Source organism: Pseudophryne corroboree, chromosome 1 (genome assembly GCF_028390025.1).
Source record: "Pseudophryne corroboree isolate aPseCor3 chromosome 1, aPseCor3.hap2, whole genome shotgun sequence".
NCBI classification, from domain to species: domain Eukaryota; kingdom Metazoa; phylum Chordata; class Amphibia; order Anura; family Myobatrachidae; genus Pseudophryne; species Pseudophryne corroboree.
Genome location: NC_086444.1, coordinates 1146112438 through 1146129604, shown reverse-complemented (window position 1 = coordinate 1146129604; position 17167 = coordinate 1146112438). Strand labels below are relative to the sequence as shown.

The window sequence follows — 17167 nt, the reverse complement described above, 5'->3', positions numbered from 1 at the left end:
TGAAATCCCACTGGTTTGAGCCACTTAAGACCGTGGAACTAAAGTATCTCATGTGGAAAGTGGTCATGCTGTTGGCCTTAGCATCGGCTAGGCGTGTGTCAGAATTGGCGACTTTGTCATGTAAAAGCCCCTATCTGATCTTCCATATGGACAGGGCAGAATTGCGGACTCTTCCCCAATTTCTCCCAAAGGTGGTATCATCGTTTGATTTGAACCAACCTATTGTGGTGCCTGCGGCTACTCGGGACTTGGAGGACTCCAAGTTGGTGGACGTAGTCCGGGCTTTGAAAATATATGTTTCCAGAACGGCTGGAGTCAGGAAGATTGACTCGCTGTTTATTCTGTATGCACCCAATAAGCTGGGTGCTCCGGCTTCAAAGCAAACTATTGCTCGCTGGATCTGTAGCACGATTCAGCTGGCTCATTCTGCGGCTGGATTGCCGCATCCTAAATCAGTGAAAGCCCATTCCACAAGGAAGGTGGGCTCTTCTTGGGCGGCTGCCTGAGGGGTCTCTGCTTTACAGCTTTGCCGAGCAGCTACTTGGTCGGGGTCAAACACTTTTGCAAAGTTCTACAGGTTTGATACCCTGGCTGAGGAGGACCTTGTGTTTGCTCATTCGGTGCTGCAGAGTCATCCGCACTCCCGCCCGTTTGGGAGCTTTGGTATAATCCCCATGGTCCTTACGGAGTCCCCAGCATCCACTAGGACGTTAGAGAAAATAAGAATTTACTCACCGGTAATTTTATTTCTCGTAGTCCGTAGTGGATGCTGGGCGCCCGTCCCTAGTGCGGACTTTCTGCAATACGTGTATATAGTTATTGCTTAATAAGGGTTATTGTTATGAGCCATCCGTTGAGTGAGGCTCAGTTGTTGTTCATACTGTTAACTGGGTAAGGTTATCACAAGTTGTACGGTGTGATTGGTGTGGCTGGTATGAGTCTTAACCTGGATTCCAAATCCTTTCCTAGTAATGTCAGCTCTTCCGGGCACAGTTTCCTTAACTGAGATCTGGAGGAGGGGCATAGAGGGAGGAGCCAGTGCACACCAGATGGTACCTAATCTTTCTTTAGAGTGCCCAGTCTCCTGCGGAGCCCGTCTATTCCCCATGGTCCTTACGGAGTCCCCAGCATCCACTACGGACTACGAGAAATAGAATTACCGGTGAGTAAATTCTTATTTTTCTCATACGTCCTAGAGGATGCTGGGGTCACATCAAGAACCATGGGGTATAGACGGGATCCGCAGGAGACATGGGCACTTTAAGACTTTCAAAGGGTGTGAACTGGCTCCTCCCTCTGCCCCTCCTCCAGACTCCAGTTTAGAATCTGTGCCCAGTGAGACTGGGTGCACTCTGAGGAGCTCTACTGAGTTTCTCTGAAAAAGACTTACCGTATATACTCGAGTATGTCGACCCAAATATAAGCCGAGGCACCTTATTTTATCACAAAAACCTGGGAAAACTTATTGACTCGAGTATAAGCCTAGGGTGGGAAATGCAGCTCTAGCCGTACACAGCCCTCACACTGCCAGATATGCCCCCCACATAGTGCCAGATATGCGCCCCCCCCAAGTGCCAAATATGCTCCCCCAGTGCCAGTTACTTACCTTCCGCCGCTCCCACGCTGTCTTGTGAAGGAGGGACACTGAGAGCACAGAGAGCGCCTCTCCTGTGTCCCCGGCGGCCGTGGCAGGTCTGTTAAATTAAGTGCCGGTTCGTGAGCCAATCAGAGCTCACGAACGGGTACTTCCTTTAATAGACCCACAGGAGAGGTGCGCGCTGTGCCCTCCGTGTCCCTCCTTCACACTGCACTGACTGCCCTCCGTGTCCCCACTCCTTCCCTACACTGACTCGAGTATAAGCCGAGGGGGCTTTTTCTGCACACAAAAAAGCGCTGGAAAAGTCTGCTTATACTCGAGTATATACGGTGTGTTAGGTTTTTTATTTTCAGGGAGACTGCTGGCAAAAGTCTCCCCGCTTCGTGGAACTTAGGGGAGAGAAGTCAGACCTACTTCTGTGAGTTTAAAGGCTCTGCTTCTTTGGCTGCATGACATCATTATCTCCTGAGGGTCTGATCGCCAGGTGCGCATAGATGCTCGTTCCCAGAGCCCCTCATTCCCCATGCAGAGCCAGAAAACAGGTGAGTAGAAGAAAAGAAGACTTCAGTGACGGCTTCTGAGGTACCGCAGCGCTCGCACGCTGCGCGCCATGCACCCACACACAGTGGCACTACAGGGTGCAGGGGGGCGGCGCCCTGGGCAGCATATATAACCTCTATTAGTAATTGGCAAGAGCGGACATAGTGCCAGGACATTGTCCTGACCCCCGCCAGTATAAAAATTTATTTGAAAAGAGCGGGTCTGAAGCGTACCAATACGGGGCCGTAGCTTAGCCCTCGCAGCACACAACCCGGCGCCATTTTCTCTACACAAGGCTGCAGAGACGCTGGTCCTTCCTCACACTGCTGCATAAGTATCAGGGTGAAAAACGGGGTGTGGGGGGGGGCACAGTTATTTGGGTGCATTATATGTTAATTATAAAAGCACTGCAGGTCTGGGGCATTTTCTGTGGTGTTTCAGACCGGGATTGAGCACTGGAGTGTGAGCTGGCAATAACTCCCTCTGTCCCTCTGACAGGCTTTACTGTGGGTCTGTCCCCTATAGGCTCAGTGTGTCTGGGTGTGTTGGGTGTGCGCATGTGTCAGCATGTCTGAGGCGGAGTGCTCTTCCCAGGAGGAGACTATGTTAGGGACACAAATGGCTGTGGGAGTGACCCTGTCGGCACCGCCGACGCCTGATTGGGTGAATGTTTTGAGTGCTTTGAATGCAAATGTGGCTCTGATAAATAAGAGATTGGATAAATCTGAGTCTCGGAACCAGGCATGGAAGAAATCCATAGAGGATGTGTTGTTTCAAGTCAAGAACCCCTCGGGGTCACAAAAACGTTAATTTGCCCAGCTGGTAGACACGGATACCGACACGGACACTAACTCGAGTGTCAACTATAGTGATGCCAGATTAGATCCAAAACTGGCAAAGAGCATTCAGCACATGATTGTGGCAATAAAATACGTATTACATATCACTGAGGATCCTACTGTTCCTGATACTAGGGTCTGTGTGTATAAAGGAACGAAACCTGAGGTAACGTTTCCTCCCTCTCATGAACTGAACACACTTTGTGAAAAGGTTTGGGAAAATCCTGACAAAAAGTTTCAGATTCCCAAAAGGATTCCAGTGGCCAGTATCCATTTCCCTCTGGGGATAGGGAAAAATGGGAGTCACCCCCCCCCCCCCCCCATTGTGGACAAAGCTCTAACACGGCTGTCCAAAAAGGTGGCTCTTCCGTCCCCTGACACGGCAGCCCTAAAGGATCCTGTGGATCGTAGGCAGGAAAATACATTTGAAATCCATTTATGTCACCACGGGTACGCTACTCAGACCAGCCATTGCATCTGCGTGGGTGAGTAGTGCTATCGAAAAATGGGCAGATTACTTGTCATCTGAAATGGATACCCTGGATAGGGATAGCGTTCTTTTTACACTAGGTTATATCAGGGACGCTGCAGTCTACCTAAAGGAAGCTGCGAGGGATATTGGCCTCCTGGGATCAAGGGCCAATGCCATGGCAGTCTCAGCTAGGAGAGCATTGTGGATTCATCAATGGAATGCTGATGCTGACTCTAAGAAAGCTATGGAGTCTCTACCGTATAAAGGTGGTGTATTGTTTGGTGACGGCCTCGCTGACTTGGTATCTACGGCTACCGCGGGTAAGTCATAATTTTTACCTTATGTGCCTGCACCACAAAAGAAAGCACACCACTATCAGATGCAGTCCTTTCGGCCCAATAAATACAGAAAGGCCGAGGGTCTTCCTTCCTTGCTTCTAGAGAAAAGGGAAAAGGTAAACGATCACCGGCTGTGGCCGGTTCCCAGGAGCAGATGTTCTCCCCGGCTTCTGCTAAATCCACCGCATGCCGCTGGGGCTCGGTGTGGGGCACGTCTCAGTCTCTTCAGTCAGTGCTGGGCTCGTTCGGCCCTGGACCCATGGGTTTTAGAAATAGTGTCACAGGGGTACAAACTGGAGTTTCAAGACGTTCCCGCTCGCCGATTTTTCAAATCGGACTTGCCAGCTTGTATTCCGGACAGTGAGGTGGTATGCGCCGCAATACAAAAATTGTGTCACAAGTCATTGTCAGGGTTCCCCCGTCGCAACAGGGAGAAGGTTTTTATTCGGGACCACGAGCCTGTTCGTGGTCCCGAAGCCAGACTGCTCAATCAGACCAATCCTGAACCTCAAATCCCTCAATTTCTACCTGAGAAAATTCAAGATAGAATCTCTCCGGGCAGTGATCTCCAGTCTGGAGGAGGGGGATTTCATGGTGTCGGTAGACATAAAGGATGCCTACTTACACGTTCCCATTTATCCTCCACATCAGGCTTACCTGAGGTTTGCAGTTCAGGATTGTCATTACCAATTTCAGACGTTACCGTTTGGTCTGTCCACGGCTCCGAGGGTTTTCACCAAAGTAATGGCCGAAATGATGGTTCTCCTGCGCAAGCAAGGAGTCACAATTATCCCGTACTTGGACGATCTGATAAAGGTGAGAACCAGGGACCAATTACTGCAGAACATTACGCTCTCCCTTACAATTCTGCAGCAACATGGTTGGCTCCTAAACTTGCCAAAATCACAGTTGGTTCCGACGAGACGGCTGTCGTTTTTGGAAATGATTCCAGTGGAAAAGACTCTGGAAATTCAGAACCTGGTCAAACAAATTCTGAAACCAGCAAGAGTATCGATCCATCAATGCACTCGGTTGCTGGGGAAGATGGTGGCGGCCTACGAGGCCATTCAGTTTGGCAGATTCCATGCCAGAGTGTTTCAGTGGGACCTGTTGGACAAGTGGTCCGGGTCCCATCTGCACATGCACCAAAGGATAATCCTGTCTTCCAAGACCAGAATCTCACTCCTGTGGTGGCTGCACAGCTCTCACTTCCTAGGTTCGGGATCCAGGACTGGATCCTAGTGACCACGGATGCGAGTCTCTGAGGCTGGGGAGCAGTCACACAGGGGGAAAGTTTCCAGGGAAGATGGTCAAGCCAGGAAATTTGTCTACACATAAACGTTCTGGAGTTAAGGGCCATTTACAACGACCTTCTGCATGCATAACATCTTCGCAATCTGGCCGCCTTGATTCAGTCGGACAACATAACTGCAGTAGCGTACATAAACCGCCAGGGCGGAACAAAGAGCAGAACGGCAAAGGCAGAGGCCACAAAGGTTCTCCGCTGGGCGGAAAGGCATACAAGCACTCTGTCAGCGATCTTCTTGCCAGGAGTGGACAACTGGGAAGCAGACTTCCTCAGCAGACACGATCTCCATCCATGAGAGTGGGGTCTTCATCAGGAGGTCTTTGCAGAAGTGACAAGTCTTTGGGGAATTCCTCAAATAGACATGATGGCGTCTCGCCTCAACAAGAAACTTCAGAGATACTGTTCCAGGTCGAGAGACCCTCAAGCAATAGCAGTGGACGCCCTAGTGACAGCCCTGTCTGTGTATGTGTTTCCTCCGCTTCCACTCGTTCCAAAAGTGATAAAAATCATAAGACGAACAAAGGTTCAAGCGATCCTCATTGTTCCAGACTGGCCAAGGAGGGCTTGGTATCCAGATCTTCAGGAATTACTCATAGGAGATCCCTGGCCTCTTCCTCTGAGGGAGGATCTGTTACAGCAGGGACCGTGCGTGTTCCAAGACTTACCGCGACTTTGTTTGACGGCTTGGCGGTTGAACGCCGGATCCTAGCCCAAAAGGGTATTCCCAAGGAAGTCATCCACACTCTTATTCAGGCCAGAAAAGGATTAACGTCTAAACATTATCACTGTATTTGGAGAAAATACGTGTCTTGGTGTGAATCCAGGAAGGCTCCTATGGAAGAATTTCAGTTAGGACGTTTTCTCCATTTTCTACAAGCTGGTGTGGATGCGGGCCTGAAGTTGGGCGCAATTAAAGTACAAATTTCAGCCTTATCGGTTTACTTCCAAAAACAATTGGCCTCCCTTCTAGACGTACAGACTTTCGTGAAAGGCGTGTTGCACATCCAACTTCCCTTTGTGTCCCCTGTGGCACCATGGGATCTTAACGTGGTGTTGCAATTCCTTCAATCTCATTGGTTTGAACCTTTTACAGAAGGTAGAGTTGAAATTCCTCACTTGGAAAGTGGTCATGCTGTTGGCCTTGGCATCTGCAAGGCGGGTGTCTGAATTAGCGACCTTGTCTCACAAGAGCCCTTATTTGATCTTCCATGAAGATAGAACAGAGTTGAGAACTCGTCAGCGATTTCTGACGAAAGTAGTTTTGTCGTTCCACTTGAACCAACCTATTGTGGTGCCAGTGGCTACTGATGCCTTGCTGGAATCGAAGTTTCTCGATGTAGTCAGAGCTTTGAAAATTTGTCGCCAGAACGGCTCAGTTTAGGAAAACGGAGGCTCTGTTTGTTCTGTATGCTCACAACAAGATTGGGGCTCCTGCTTCGAAGCAGACTATTGCGCGCTGGATCTGTCATACGATTCAGCATACTCATTTTACGGCTGGATTGCCGTTACCGAAATCTGTGAAGGCCCATTCTACCAGAAAGGTGGGCTCGTCCTGGGCGGCTGCCCGGGGGGTCTCGGCATTACAACTTTGCCGAGCGGCTACTTGGTCGGGTTCAAACACCTTTGCAAAGTTCTACAAGTTTGATACCCTGGCTGATGAGAACCTCATGTTTGCTCAACCGATGCTGCAGAGTCATCCGCACTCTCCCGCCCGTTCTAGAGCTTTGGTATAACCCCATGGTTCTTGATGTGACCCCAGCATCCTCCAGGACGTATGAGAAAATAGGATTTTAATACCTACCGATAAATCCTTTTCTCTTAGTCCGTAGAGGATGCTGGGCGCCCGTCCCAGTGCGGACTGTATCTGCAGTTTTTTGTTTTTTTTTGTTACGTTTCAACACATGTTATGTTTTTTAGTCAGCCTGTTGCTGAAGTTGTTCATGCTGTTGACTTGCGTTATGTTGAATGCCGTGTTCTACGGCGTGCTAGAGGTGTGAGCTGGTATGTATCTCACCTTGGTTTAACAATAAATCCTTTTCCTCGAAATGTCAGTCTCCCTGGGCACAGTTCCTATAACTGGAGTCTGGAGGAGGGGCATAGAGGGAGTTCACACCCTTTGAAAGTCTTAAAGTGCCCATGTCTCCTGCGGATCCCGTCTATACCCCATGGTTCTTGATGTGACCCCAGCATCCTCTACGGACTAAGAGAAAAGGATTTACTGGTAGGTATTAAAATCCTATTTTATCTGTACAGAGCAGCAATGCTAGGCAGTCCTCTGGATGCTAGCGCTGCTGCTCCATCACTCCCTGCAGGTGCCGAAACTCAGGCCAGGTACTTCCGTCAGGGCAAGGGGGAGCACGGCTAGCACAACTCCCACGGGGGACCCCAGGACTGCAAGCCGGCATTGGGAGGCAGTCCTTCCTCCGTTCCCCGGAGATGAACCGGAGGTGCTGGTGTGGACCCCAGTTTGTACGGGACTCCACTAGACCACCAGGGCTTTTTACTGGTGCAGGTTGACTTTCAGAAGCCAGAGCACCAGTCGGTGACACCAACATAGGTCAGCATCCTGCCTGCGGCCCCTCCCCCAGTTCATGGAGTGATTCCACTGCGGTTTTCCTGCCATTGCGTTGCTTCTCCTCAGTAACCAACGGCAGCCATTTTCAATTCCAGCTACAGGTCTCTGAGAACGTGGTTACAGTCTCCCTGTATACCTCTCCAATGTGCCAGGTTATACAGCGCTATATCCTACCAGCCATTGTGGCTGTGTAGTTAATTTAGTACCCATTGCAGTATGTTTAAATTGCATTCTGCGTTGTCTGTGACGTGTGCTAGCTCTGCAGTCTGCCTTTCTTCTACTGTCCGCATATACGTTTCCCTTTTTTTCCCCTCCCTTTTATCCTACAGAACAGGTGTTTAAGTGGTTCTAAATACTTCACAGCTCTCTGGGCTTTTGAAGCCAGTCACAGTACAGTATTGTTGTACACTTTCTAGTGCTATATTGCGTGCTATACTACTCTTGCGATGATGTGTGGCAAAGGCAAAAGTAGCATGAAGACTGATGCACCTCTGTTATTCTCATGCAGGTCCTGTTAAGCAGATTTATCCTTTCAGGATATTGTACAGGATGGTTTATATGCATCTTGCTATATCACATCTAACCAGCCAGCACCCCAACCCATGTTCAGGATCCCCCCGGGATTCCTTCTCACAGTTACTGGGTTAATTAGCTGACAGTCTTGCAACCCTTGCGGTTGCTTTACCTATGGGATTCCCTCAGCAGGTACATCCTGCTATACCAATCCCAGCAATGCCTCCCTCTTGGGTGGTTACCAGACTCCACCTCCGTATAAAGCCTGGTAACTACCTCCACTATTTAACAGATGTTATGAGGCGACAGGCCCTTGCCCTTTAAGGCCACCAGGCATACTGCGCCCTCCTCACAATCTATGTAGCTTTCAGATTTAGAGGCATTATCTGGTGAGGCAGAGTAGGCTGATGTCTCTCCCTAAGGGGGAGGGTGATGAGCGTCGGTCTACCTTGGACATAATCTGTCAAATCTATCCTTCAAATAGAGGGTGAGGATCTTACGGAGCTCATGCGTGATGCTTGGAATACTCCTGGTAAGTAATTTCCACTCCCTAGGCAACTAGTTTCATTCGTCTGTTCCAGCAGCTGGGTGTAGGCCCTGTAGGAAGGCCTTCCCTCGGACGTGTCCCCAGAGCATCTATCTCACCTCTCTCATATCAACTAGGCTGCCTCTTACCTAGGGGAAGCAGTTTTGGATGCAGGTCCCCTAGCTTCCAGGGCGTCTGCTACCTCGTCAGTCGCCCACCACATCCTCTGTCTAGGCTCGTGCCATACGCTGAAGACCTGTTTGGAGCAGAGTTGGACAAAATTGTGGCTACATTGGCAGCTGCCAAGATGGCTTTCCTGCCTTTGGCTTCTACTCCACGGGCTCTGACATCAACCTTTCGTCCACAAGGTAAAGCTAAAGGTCAGTCCTTCGCTAGACAAACGACTTCCACAAAGCAGCCTGGTCTGCAAGACATCCAACTACCAAGACTGACGCCAATCCCTCCGCTTGACGGGGCTGGCCTCCTGGGGGATCCCAGAGTGGGAGGCCGACTTCTTCAGTTTGCACACTCCTGGTGTCAGACCACCACAGATGCCTGGGTGCAGGAAGTGGTCTCTCGCGAGTACGCTGTCTCATTCAGAAGACGACCCCCCCTCAACAATTCTTTTGCACAGGCCCATGGACCCGTGCAAGGCTCTGGCCCTCCAGAAGGCCATTCAGTCCCTCTTGCAATCAGGAGTGATAGTGCTAGTCCCTTGATCACAATGCGGGACCGGTTTCTTTCCACCCTGTTCCCGGTTTAGAAACCCAACGGGTCTCATCGACCCACATTCAATCTCAAATAAGTTAATCAGGGCACCCAGGTTTCGTATGGAAACCCTCCACTATTGCCCTGGCTATGGCGCCTGCTGACTTTATGGTGGCCCTGGACATTCAGGATGCTTTTCTGCATGTCCCTATAGCACCCTCTCATCAGTAAGGTTTGCTATCCTTCAACAACATTACCAATTTCGGTGACTGACCATTGGTCTTTCAACTGCTCCCAGGGTCTCTACCAAGATTATGGCTGCTATGGCGGCACACCTACGTTGTCCGGGAGACAGAATACTCCCTTATCTGGACGGCCTTCTAATTCTCGCATACTCCCCGGAGGTCCATCACCGCCATCTTCAGCTGACTATTGCCTTCCCGCAGCAACATGGCTGGCTAATCAACTGGGACAAGTCATGCCTTACCCCTTTACAATGGATGCTACATTTGGGAGCTCTCCTACTGTCTCACGTCCAGAGGCTGTTCTACCTGCAGACAAAAGTTCAGCATTAAAGCAACGGGTGTGCAGATTGCTTCACAGCCACCGAGTGTCATCCGCTCGGCCATGCATGTTCTAGGATCCATGGTCTCCACCTTCAACATGGAATACACTCCAGGCTCCTGCAGCTTCTGTCCAGGTGGAACGGACACCCACACCTGATCAGGTCCCAGACGATGGTTTTCTCTGGATGTTCGACTGTCTCTAACCTGGTGGCTCTAGACTGCGCACTTAGACACTTCTGACCACTGATGCCAAGTCTCCGTCGATGGGGTGCAGTGACGAAACATCACTCCTTTCAGGGCAGTTGGACTCCTGCCGAAAGTTACTTTCCGATCAATGTTCTGGAGCTACGAGCTGTCTACAGAGCCCTCACTCTAGCACAGGACCTGGTCCAGGTCCATTTTTTTGACAACGCCACTGCGGTGGCCTACCTCAACCATCAGGGGGCACTCATTCTATTGGCAATGCAGGAAGTGGCTCATATTCTTCGATGGGCTGATCGCCATCTCGGCAGTATTCATCCCAGGGTCCTCAACTGGGAGGAGGACTTCCTCGGCTCTCACAATGTACACTCCGACAAGTCGTCTCTACACCCACAAATCTTCCAGCTTCTGGTTGACAAATGGGGCCGGCCATGGACATCATGGCCTCACGACACAACCCCACGGTTCCCATGTACGGGTCCAGGACGAGATCCCGAAGCAGCCTTCGTGGACGCGCTGCCGTGAGATGGACCTTCCGGCTACCATAAATCTTCCATTCCACAAGTTCTTCGGAAGTTCAAGCAAGGAGGAGGCTTCATCCTGTTGGTAACCCCGGCCTGGCCCAGATGCGATTTTGGTTCTCAGATCTCCACAGTCTCTCCATAGACGCTCCCTTTCCACTTCCGCTATAACCAGACCCATTGTTTCAGGGCACAATATACAGTTGTACTCTAGGTACCAAAGACAGCGCTTAGTAATACACAAAAAATTTTAAAATTAAAAGTAAAACAGATGTATGCAGACAGGTGGAAAGGATTAATCAATATTTATTGAATTTCTATTTGGTCGGTTTAAAATGCTTTGTTACACATATAAGGGCGTTTATGTGAACAAATTAAAACATGACTGACTTGAAGCAAGCTGGGTGATCGTGTGCAGGGCACTAATAAATAACCAGTGGTTGGTGGACCTATATTTCCTGGGTATGAAAGGTAAATATAGGTCCACCAACCACTGGTTATTTATTAGTGCCCTGCACACGATCACCCAGCTTGCTTCAAGTCAGTCATGTTTTAATTTGTTCACATAAACGCCCTTATATGTGTAACAAAGCATTTTAAACCGACCAAATAGAAATTCAATAAATATTGATTAATCCTTTCCACCTGTCTGCATACATCTGTTTTACTTTTAATTTTAAAATTTTTTGTGTATTACTAAGCGCTGTCTTTGGTACCTAGACTATAACTGTATATTGTGTTCAGTTTGGAGTGACGTTCCAATTTTTTTCCAGCTGCTAGAGGAGAATCAACTCTGTCAAGCGCGTGGCATACCCACTCTTGCGAGTGAGATTAAGTTTTTATCTTCCATTGTTTCAGGGCCCCTGTCTCCAACCGGACCTGGCCCGTCTGTCTTTGATGGCGTGGCTCTTGAGTCATCCATCCTAAGGTCCAAAGGTTTCTCTCGCTCTGTGGTTCAGACCATGCTTAGAGCTTGGAAGTCGGCCTCTGCCTGTATAGATTACCGGGTGTGGCATACATTCTTCCAGTGGTGCACTGCCAGACGCTATAACCCCCTGATTTTTCGATTTTACTGGATCCTGTCTCTTTAAAGCTGGTTTGTATCTAGGACTGTCTTGTATCTCAGAAAGTGCATGTCTCTGCTCTGTCCATATGGTTCCAGCGCAGGATTGCTGCAGGATGTCCATACCTTTCTTCAGGGTGTCCCCAGTATTCAACCCCCCTTTGTCCCTCTGGTGGCTCCATGGGATTTGTAAGCGAGTCTCCATACACTTTCAGAGTCTCCGTTTGAACCCCTGGAATCAGTGGATCTCAAATTGCTAACAGCGACAACTTTCTTCTGGCTTTTGTATCTGCCCGTAGAGTGTCAGATTTGGGGGCGTGCTCCTTTCACTCCCCCTTTCTGATCTTTCATTGGGACAGGGCTGTTCTTAGAACTCGGACTTGCTGCCTACCTAAGGTGGTGTCCCGTTTCCACCTTAATGAAGAAATAGTGGTACCGGCCTTCCGCTCTCCTGACCTCTGTGCAGCGGAGGCCTCCCTGGATGTGGGCCGTGCCCTTTGGATCTACATGGATCGTACCATTTCTAGCCGGAAATAGGATTCTCTCTTTGTCCTTTACGGATTCCACAAAATGGGGTGGACAGCTGATAAATGGACTTTGAACAGATGGCTTCTCATGACTATCACACAGGCTTACACGTAGGCTTACCTTCCTGCGCCTGCTACGGTCTCTGTTCATTTTACTTAGTCTGTGGGTCATTCGTGGCCAGATCGCTGTGGCGCGTCTGCCGAACAACTGTGCAAGACAGCCACATGGTCGTCTTCTGTCCACACCTTTCTCAGGTTTTATGCCTTTGATACATTTGCCTCTCTGGATGCTTTATTTGGACGCCTCAGTCTTCTATCTGCTCAGGAGCATCCCCTCCCTTGAACAACTGCTTTCCCCATTGTCTCTCTGTGGAGCTCTAAAGAACGCAAAGAAGAAAAGGGGAGTTATGGTAGACTTACCTTTGTTAACTCTTTCTTTGAGCTCCATAGAGTCCACAGGGCACCCACCCTGATGTACCTGGCTTTCATGGGTTTGTTTCTTGGTCACCGGTTCCCTTCTGTTGTCCGTGAGAGTGTGTTTTCTGTGTGTGCCACTTCTTCCTTCTCTCCTATCCTGCTTCTGCCTTCGGCTTGTTGACAAAACTTAGGAAGCTGGAGCTGGGTTATAGGTGGGGGGGGGAGGACCGGAGCATCATGGGATACCTAAATCTTTAACTGTTTGGTGCCTGGTCCTTTCCCACCACCTACACCCCATTGTCTCTCTGTGGACCCTATGGACCTCGAAGAAGGAGATTAACAAAGGTAAGTCTACCATAACTCTCCTTATTTCTAACCAGGTCAGTGCCGTATATTGCTATCACTAAAAGTTTCAATGAACCTTAAATGTGATGTAATCTGGTAGGCCCTACACACTGGGCGATATTACTGAAAGATATGAACAATCTAGTTCATTAATGAACGAGATACCGTTCATATCTTTCAGTTTGGAGGTAGCAACGATGAACGATGCGCGGCCCCGTGCTCGTTCAGTGTTGGTGCACCGTCGCTTGTGCATGCAGGCCAATATGGATGATCTCGTCCATAGTTGGATGCACTGCTATGGAGCCGGGTGACGGGGGGAGTGTTCACTCCCCCTGCCGCCGGGTCGCCCGTCTGCCGTATCGGCAGTTGGGCAGCTCGGCTGCGGGTCGCCCAGTCTGTAGGGCCCTTAACAAAACTGATCTTACCATAAAATGCTACAAACTAATCATTTATCTAATGTGTGCAGGAGGAACAGTCTGTCCAGCACTAAACTACTGCTAAGTCCTCAAATGTCAACTGACAGTGACGAGCCAGAGCCACAATCCAAGCTTGGCGTGTGCAACCGGGAAATAGTGAGACGCGGTGCCCTTATCCTGTTCTGTGACTATGTGGTGAGTATAATATGTGCCTTCCCCGGCAAATGATAACATAATTAGTCTAATGATCGCATTATAGGTTGAGTATCCAAAATTCAAAATCCCACATTTTTGGTTCCCCTACTGAGAAAACGATATTGTGGGATTTTGGATAAGGGATACTCAAGCTGTATTAGTCTGATGCAGATGGGCACCATATTAAATATTGTATGATAATACAGAGTGGATATATTTACTAAAACTTAATTCTCGTTTCGGTTTGCTATTTAGCAACGAGTTATTTTTCCTAGTACACAGTATAGCAAATGTATAGTAGAGTATTTGTACTGTATCATTCATTAATACTGCATAAGAATATAAAGAATGCAGCTGCTTCTGCTTTGTCTCTTAATGCAATTTAAGTGCTGGAAAAGATATGTAACTGCAGAAAATTTGCATGGTTTTCTCCTCGCATTAAGTATCAGCAGGTGGGATGTTTTATATAGGTCTGTGTAAACGGGAGCATTATCTCTAATGCACCAGCTGGGCTCTGATGTCTGACAGTCGCCAGGAAGGTGGTGCTTTTATAAGACAAACTTGTTCATTTTCTCATGCCTTTTTATATGCCATAAAAATAAATACGTAAAATAAATACTTAATAGTCCCCATCAGAGGCTATTTTATTCCTTTGCTGTTCCTTTGTTAGAATGTGATATGAATGAGTAAGTAGACATGGAGTGTAACATATTTAATGGATGACCTAAAATGCAGGTTTCTTAGTATGTAAACACTGCAGCTTTCCTCGTTCTCTATAGTATCCAGGGCTTGTGAGACAGCTGTTCTGTATATACCTCTCAGGCATCGTAAGTACGAGGCTTAAATATTTTGTTAAAATCCACAAGTGCTATTGCAGAATTTTATTTCCTTTATGAAATGGGGTTTCTCTTACGTCCTAGAAGATGCTGGGGTACACGTTGGTACCATGGAGTATAGACTGGTCCATCAGGAGCCATTGGCACTTTAAGAGTTTGAGAGTGTGGGCTGGCTCCTCCCTCTATGTCCCTCCTACCAGACTCAGTTTAGAAAATGTGCCCGGAGGAGCCGGTCACAGCTAGGGGAGCTCTTCTGAGCTTTTCTAGGAAAGTTTATTTTTAGAGTTTATTTTTTTACAGGGAGGCTGCTGGCAACAGCCTCCCTGCAGCGAGGGACTAAGGGGAGGAGCAGTGTCTGCCCAGCGGGGTCTGAGCCACTGTCTCCGCTGACTGGACACTAAGCTCCAGACTGGTCGGATCGTTCCCCGCCACAGGGGACCACTCGCCCCAGCAGCATGCCGCCAACCCCTTATAGAGCTGAAGATGTGGTGAGTGAGACACCGACCCCCCAGCAAGCGGGGGGCCGGTGTGAAGATGGCGGCAACGGGGAGGGAGCGCAGTACTAACTGCACTCCTGTGAAGGTTCAGCGGTACATGGTGCGGCATTGTGAGGGGTGCCCTGGGCCAGCGCTTACCCCGTACACAGGTCAAGAAGCCTGTCGGGGTCCACGGATCTCAACCAGCACATTTTCCTCAGGCCAGTATAATCTATGAAGAGCGGGAAGACAGCGCCATTAAGGGGATGGAGCTTTTCCTCACAGCGGACCCAGCAGCGCCATTTTCCTGCCTGCACAGCGCTGAGAGGAACAACAGGTCCCTCCACAGCAAATCCAGCTATCTGTACACGGTACAAGGGGGTTGTAGAAGGGAGGGGAGGCTGTAATAAGACTGTGTGTCCTATTAAGGTGCACAGTCAGCGCTGACAAGGTGTCTGCCTTTGCTAAAAGTGCTGTGTGTGGGTTGGCTCCAATCTCTGTCTCTCCCTTGCCATTCTTGGGGGGGAAACTGTCTGCCCTCACCTGTGTGTGTAGTGTCTGGTGGTCTTCTTTAGCTATGTCCAGGGACACTGTGTCATGCTGCAGAGGATTTATCCTCCCAGGATGATCCCATTCCATGTGTTCAGGATAGCACTGATTTAGCACAGATACCAGCAAGGGAACCTGAGTGGTTTTCCTCTATCAAATCTTGGATTTATCAGATTTCTGACAGGGTTGCAAGTAATGAATCTGCAACCAAGAGCTCTATGGCAGTATGGCCGTTTTCTGGTACCTCAGGACGCCCGCTGTATACACTCACAAACGTGTGCTTCTGCAGGTCACACAAGACGACACGGATACTGATTCTGACACCACAGACGGTGATGGGGATGTGTTGCGGGGGTCCGCATCTCTTGCAAAGGGGGTGCAATTGTTGATAGATGCTATCAGGGATGTGTTGAATGTTAATGATACCACACCTGAGCAGGTTGAGGAGGCTTTTTTCACTGGAAATAAAAAAGCCTCGCTAACCTTCCCTGCTTCAAATGAATTGAATGCTCTATTTGAAAAAGCATGAGTAAACCCTGAGAAAAAAATCCAGGTCCCTAAAAGGGTCCAGGTGGTGTTTCCTTTTCCTGTGGATGATAGGAAAAAAATGGGAAAACCCACCGATTGTTGACGCATCTGTGTCCAGACTCTCAAAGAAGGTGGTTTTGCCTGTTCCAGGATCTACCGCCTTAAAGGAGCCGGCTGATAGAAAAATTGATAACACGCTTAAATCAATGTACACTGCTTCAGGGGCCATATTACGTCCCACTATTGCTACTGCATGGATTGCAAAAGCAATAGTAAAGTGTTCGGCTACCTTACTTGAGGATTTGGATACGATGGATAGGAAGATGTTGCATTATATTTACGCAATATACATGATTCAGCAGGTTTTCTGGTAGAATCTGTGAAAGACCTGGGTTCCATGGCGGCAGGATTATCTTCAATTTCTGTTTCAGCTTGTCTGGTACTGGCTGCGCCAGTGGTCTGCCGACGCAGAATCCAGGAAAAGTGTGAAGGCCCTACCCTATACAGGTCAGGCTCTCTTTGGGGAAGCTCTAGATGCGTGGATATCCATGGCTGCAGCGGGTAAGTCTCCGTTTCTTCCCTTAGCAGCACCTGCTCCGAAGAAATCCTTCTCGATCTGCAACGCAGTCCTTTCAGCCTAACAGGCCTGGAAAGGCTGGAACGTCCAATACCTTTAGGGGAGGTCGAGTTAAGCCCAAGAAACCTGCAGCTGCAGGTTCCCAGGAGCAACAGCCTGCTTCAGGTACGCCAAGTCCTCCGCATGACGATGGACCGCGCGGCCTGGAGATGGGGCCAGTGGAAGCCAGACTCAGACAATTCAGTCACGTCTGGGTATCGTCCGGCCTGGGTCCCTGGGTGATAGATATTGTATCCCAGGGATACAGGCTGGAATTTCAAAGTCTCCCTCCTCATCGTTTCTCTGACGTCCTAGTGGATGCTGGGAACTCCGTAAGGACCATGGGGAATAGACGGGCTCCGCAGGAGACTGGGCACTCTATAAGAAAGATTTGGTACTATCTGGTGTGCACTGGCTCCTCCCTCTATGCCCCTCCTACAGACCTCGGTTAGATTTCTGTGCCCGGCCGAGCTGGATGCACACTAGGGGCTCTC

General features: G+C 49.2%; 1 protein-coding gene across 4 annotated transcripts in view; it reads left to right on the top strand.

The window, feature by feature from the left end:
• Positions 1-17167, top strand: part of HTT (huntingtin) — a 517727-nt gene that overhangs the window by 224895 nt on the left and 275665 nt on the right. For all 4 annotated transcript variants that reach the window (XM_063924321.1, XM_063924312.1, XM_063924303.1 and 1 more), the window contains one exon: positions 13524-13668. In XM_063924321.1, coding sequence (XP_063780391.1) covers positions 13524-13668 — 145 coding nt within the window. The remainder of the gene's footprint in view (positions 1-13523; positions 13669-17167) is intronic.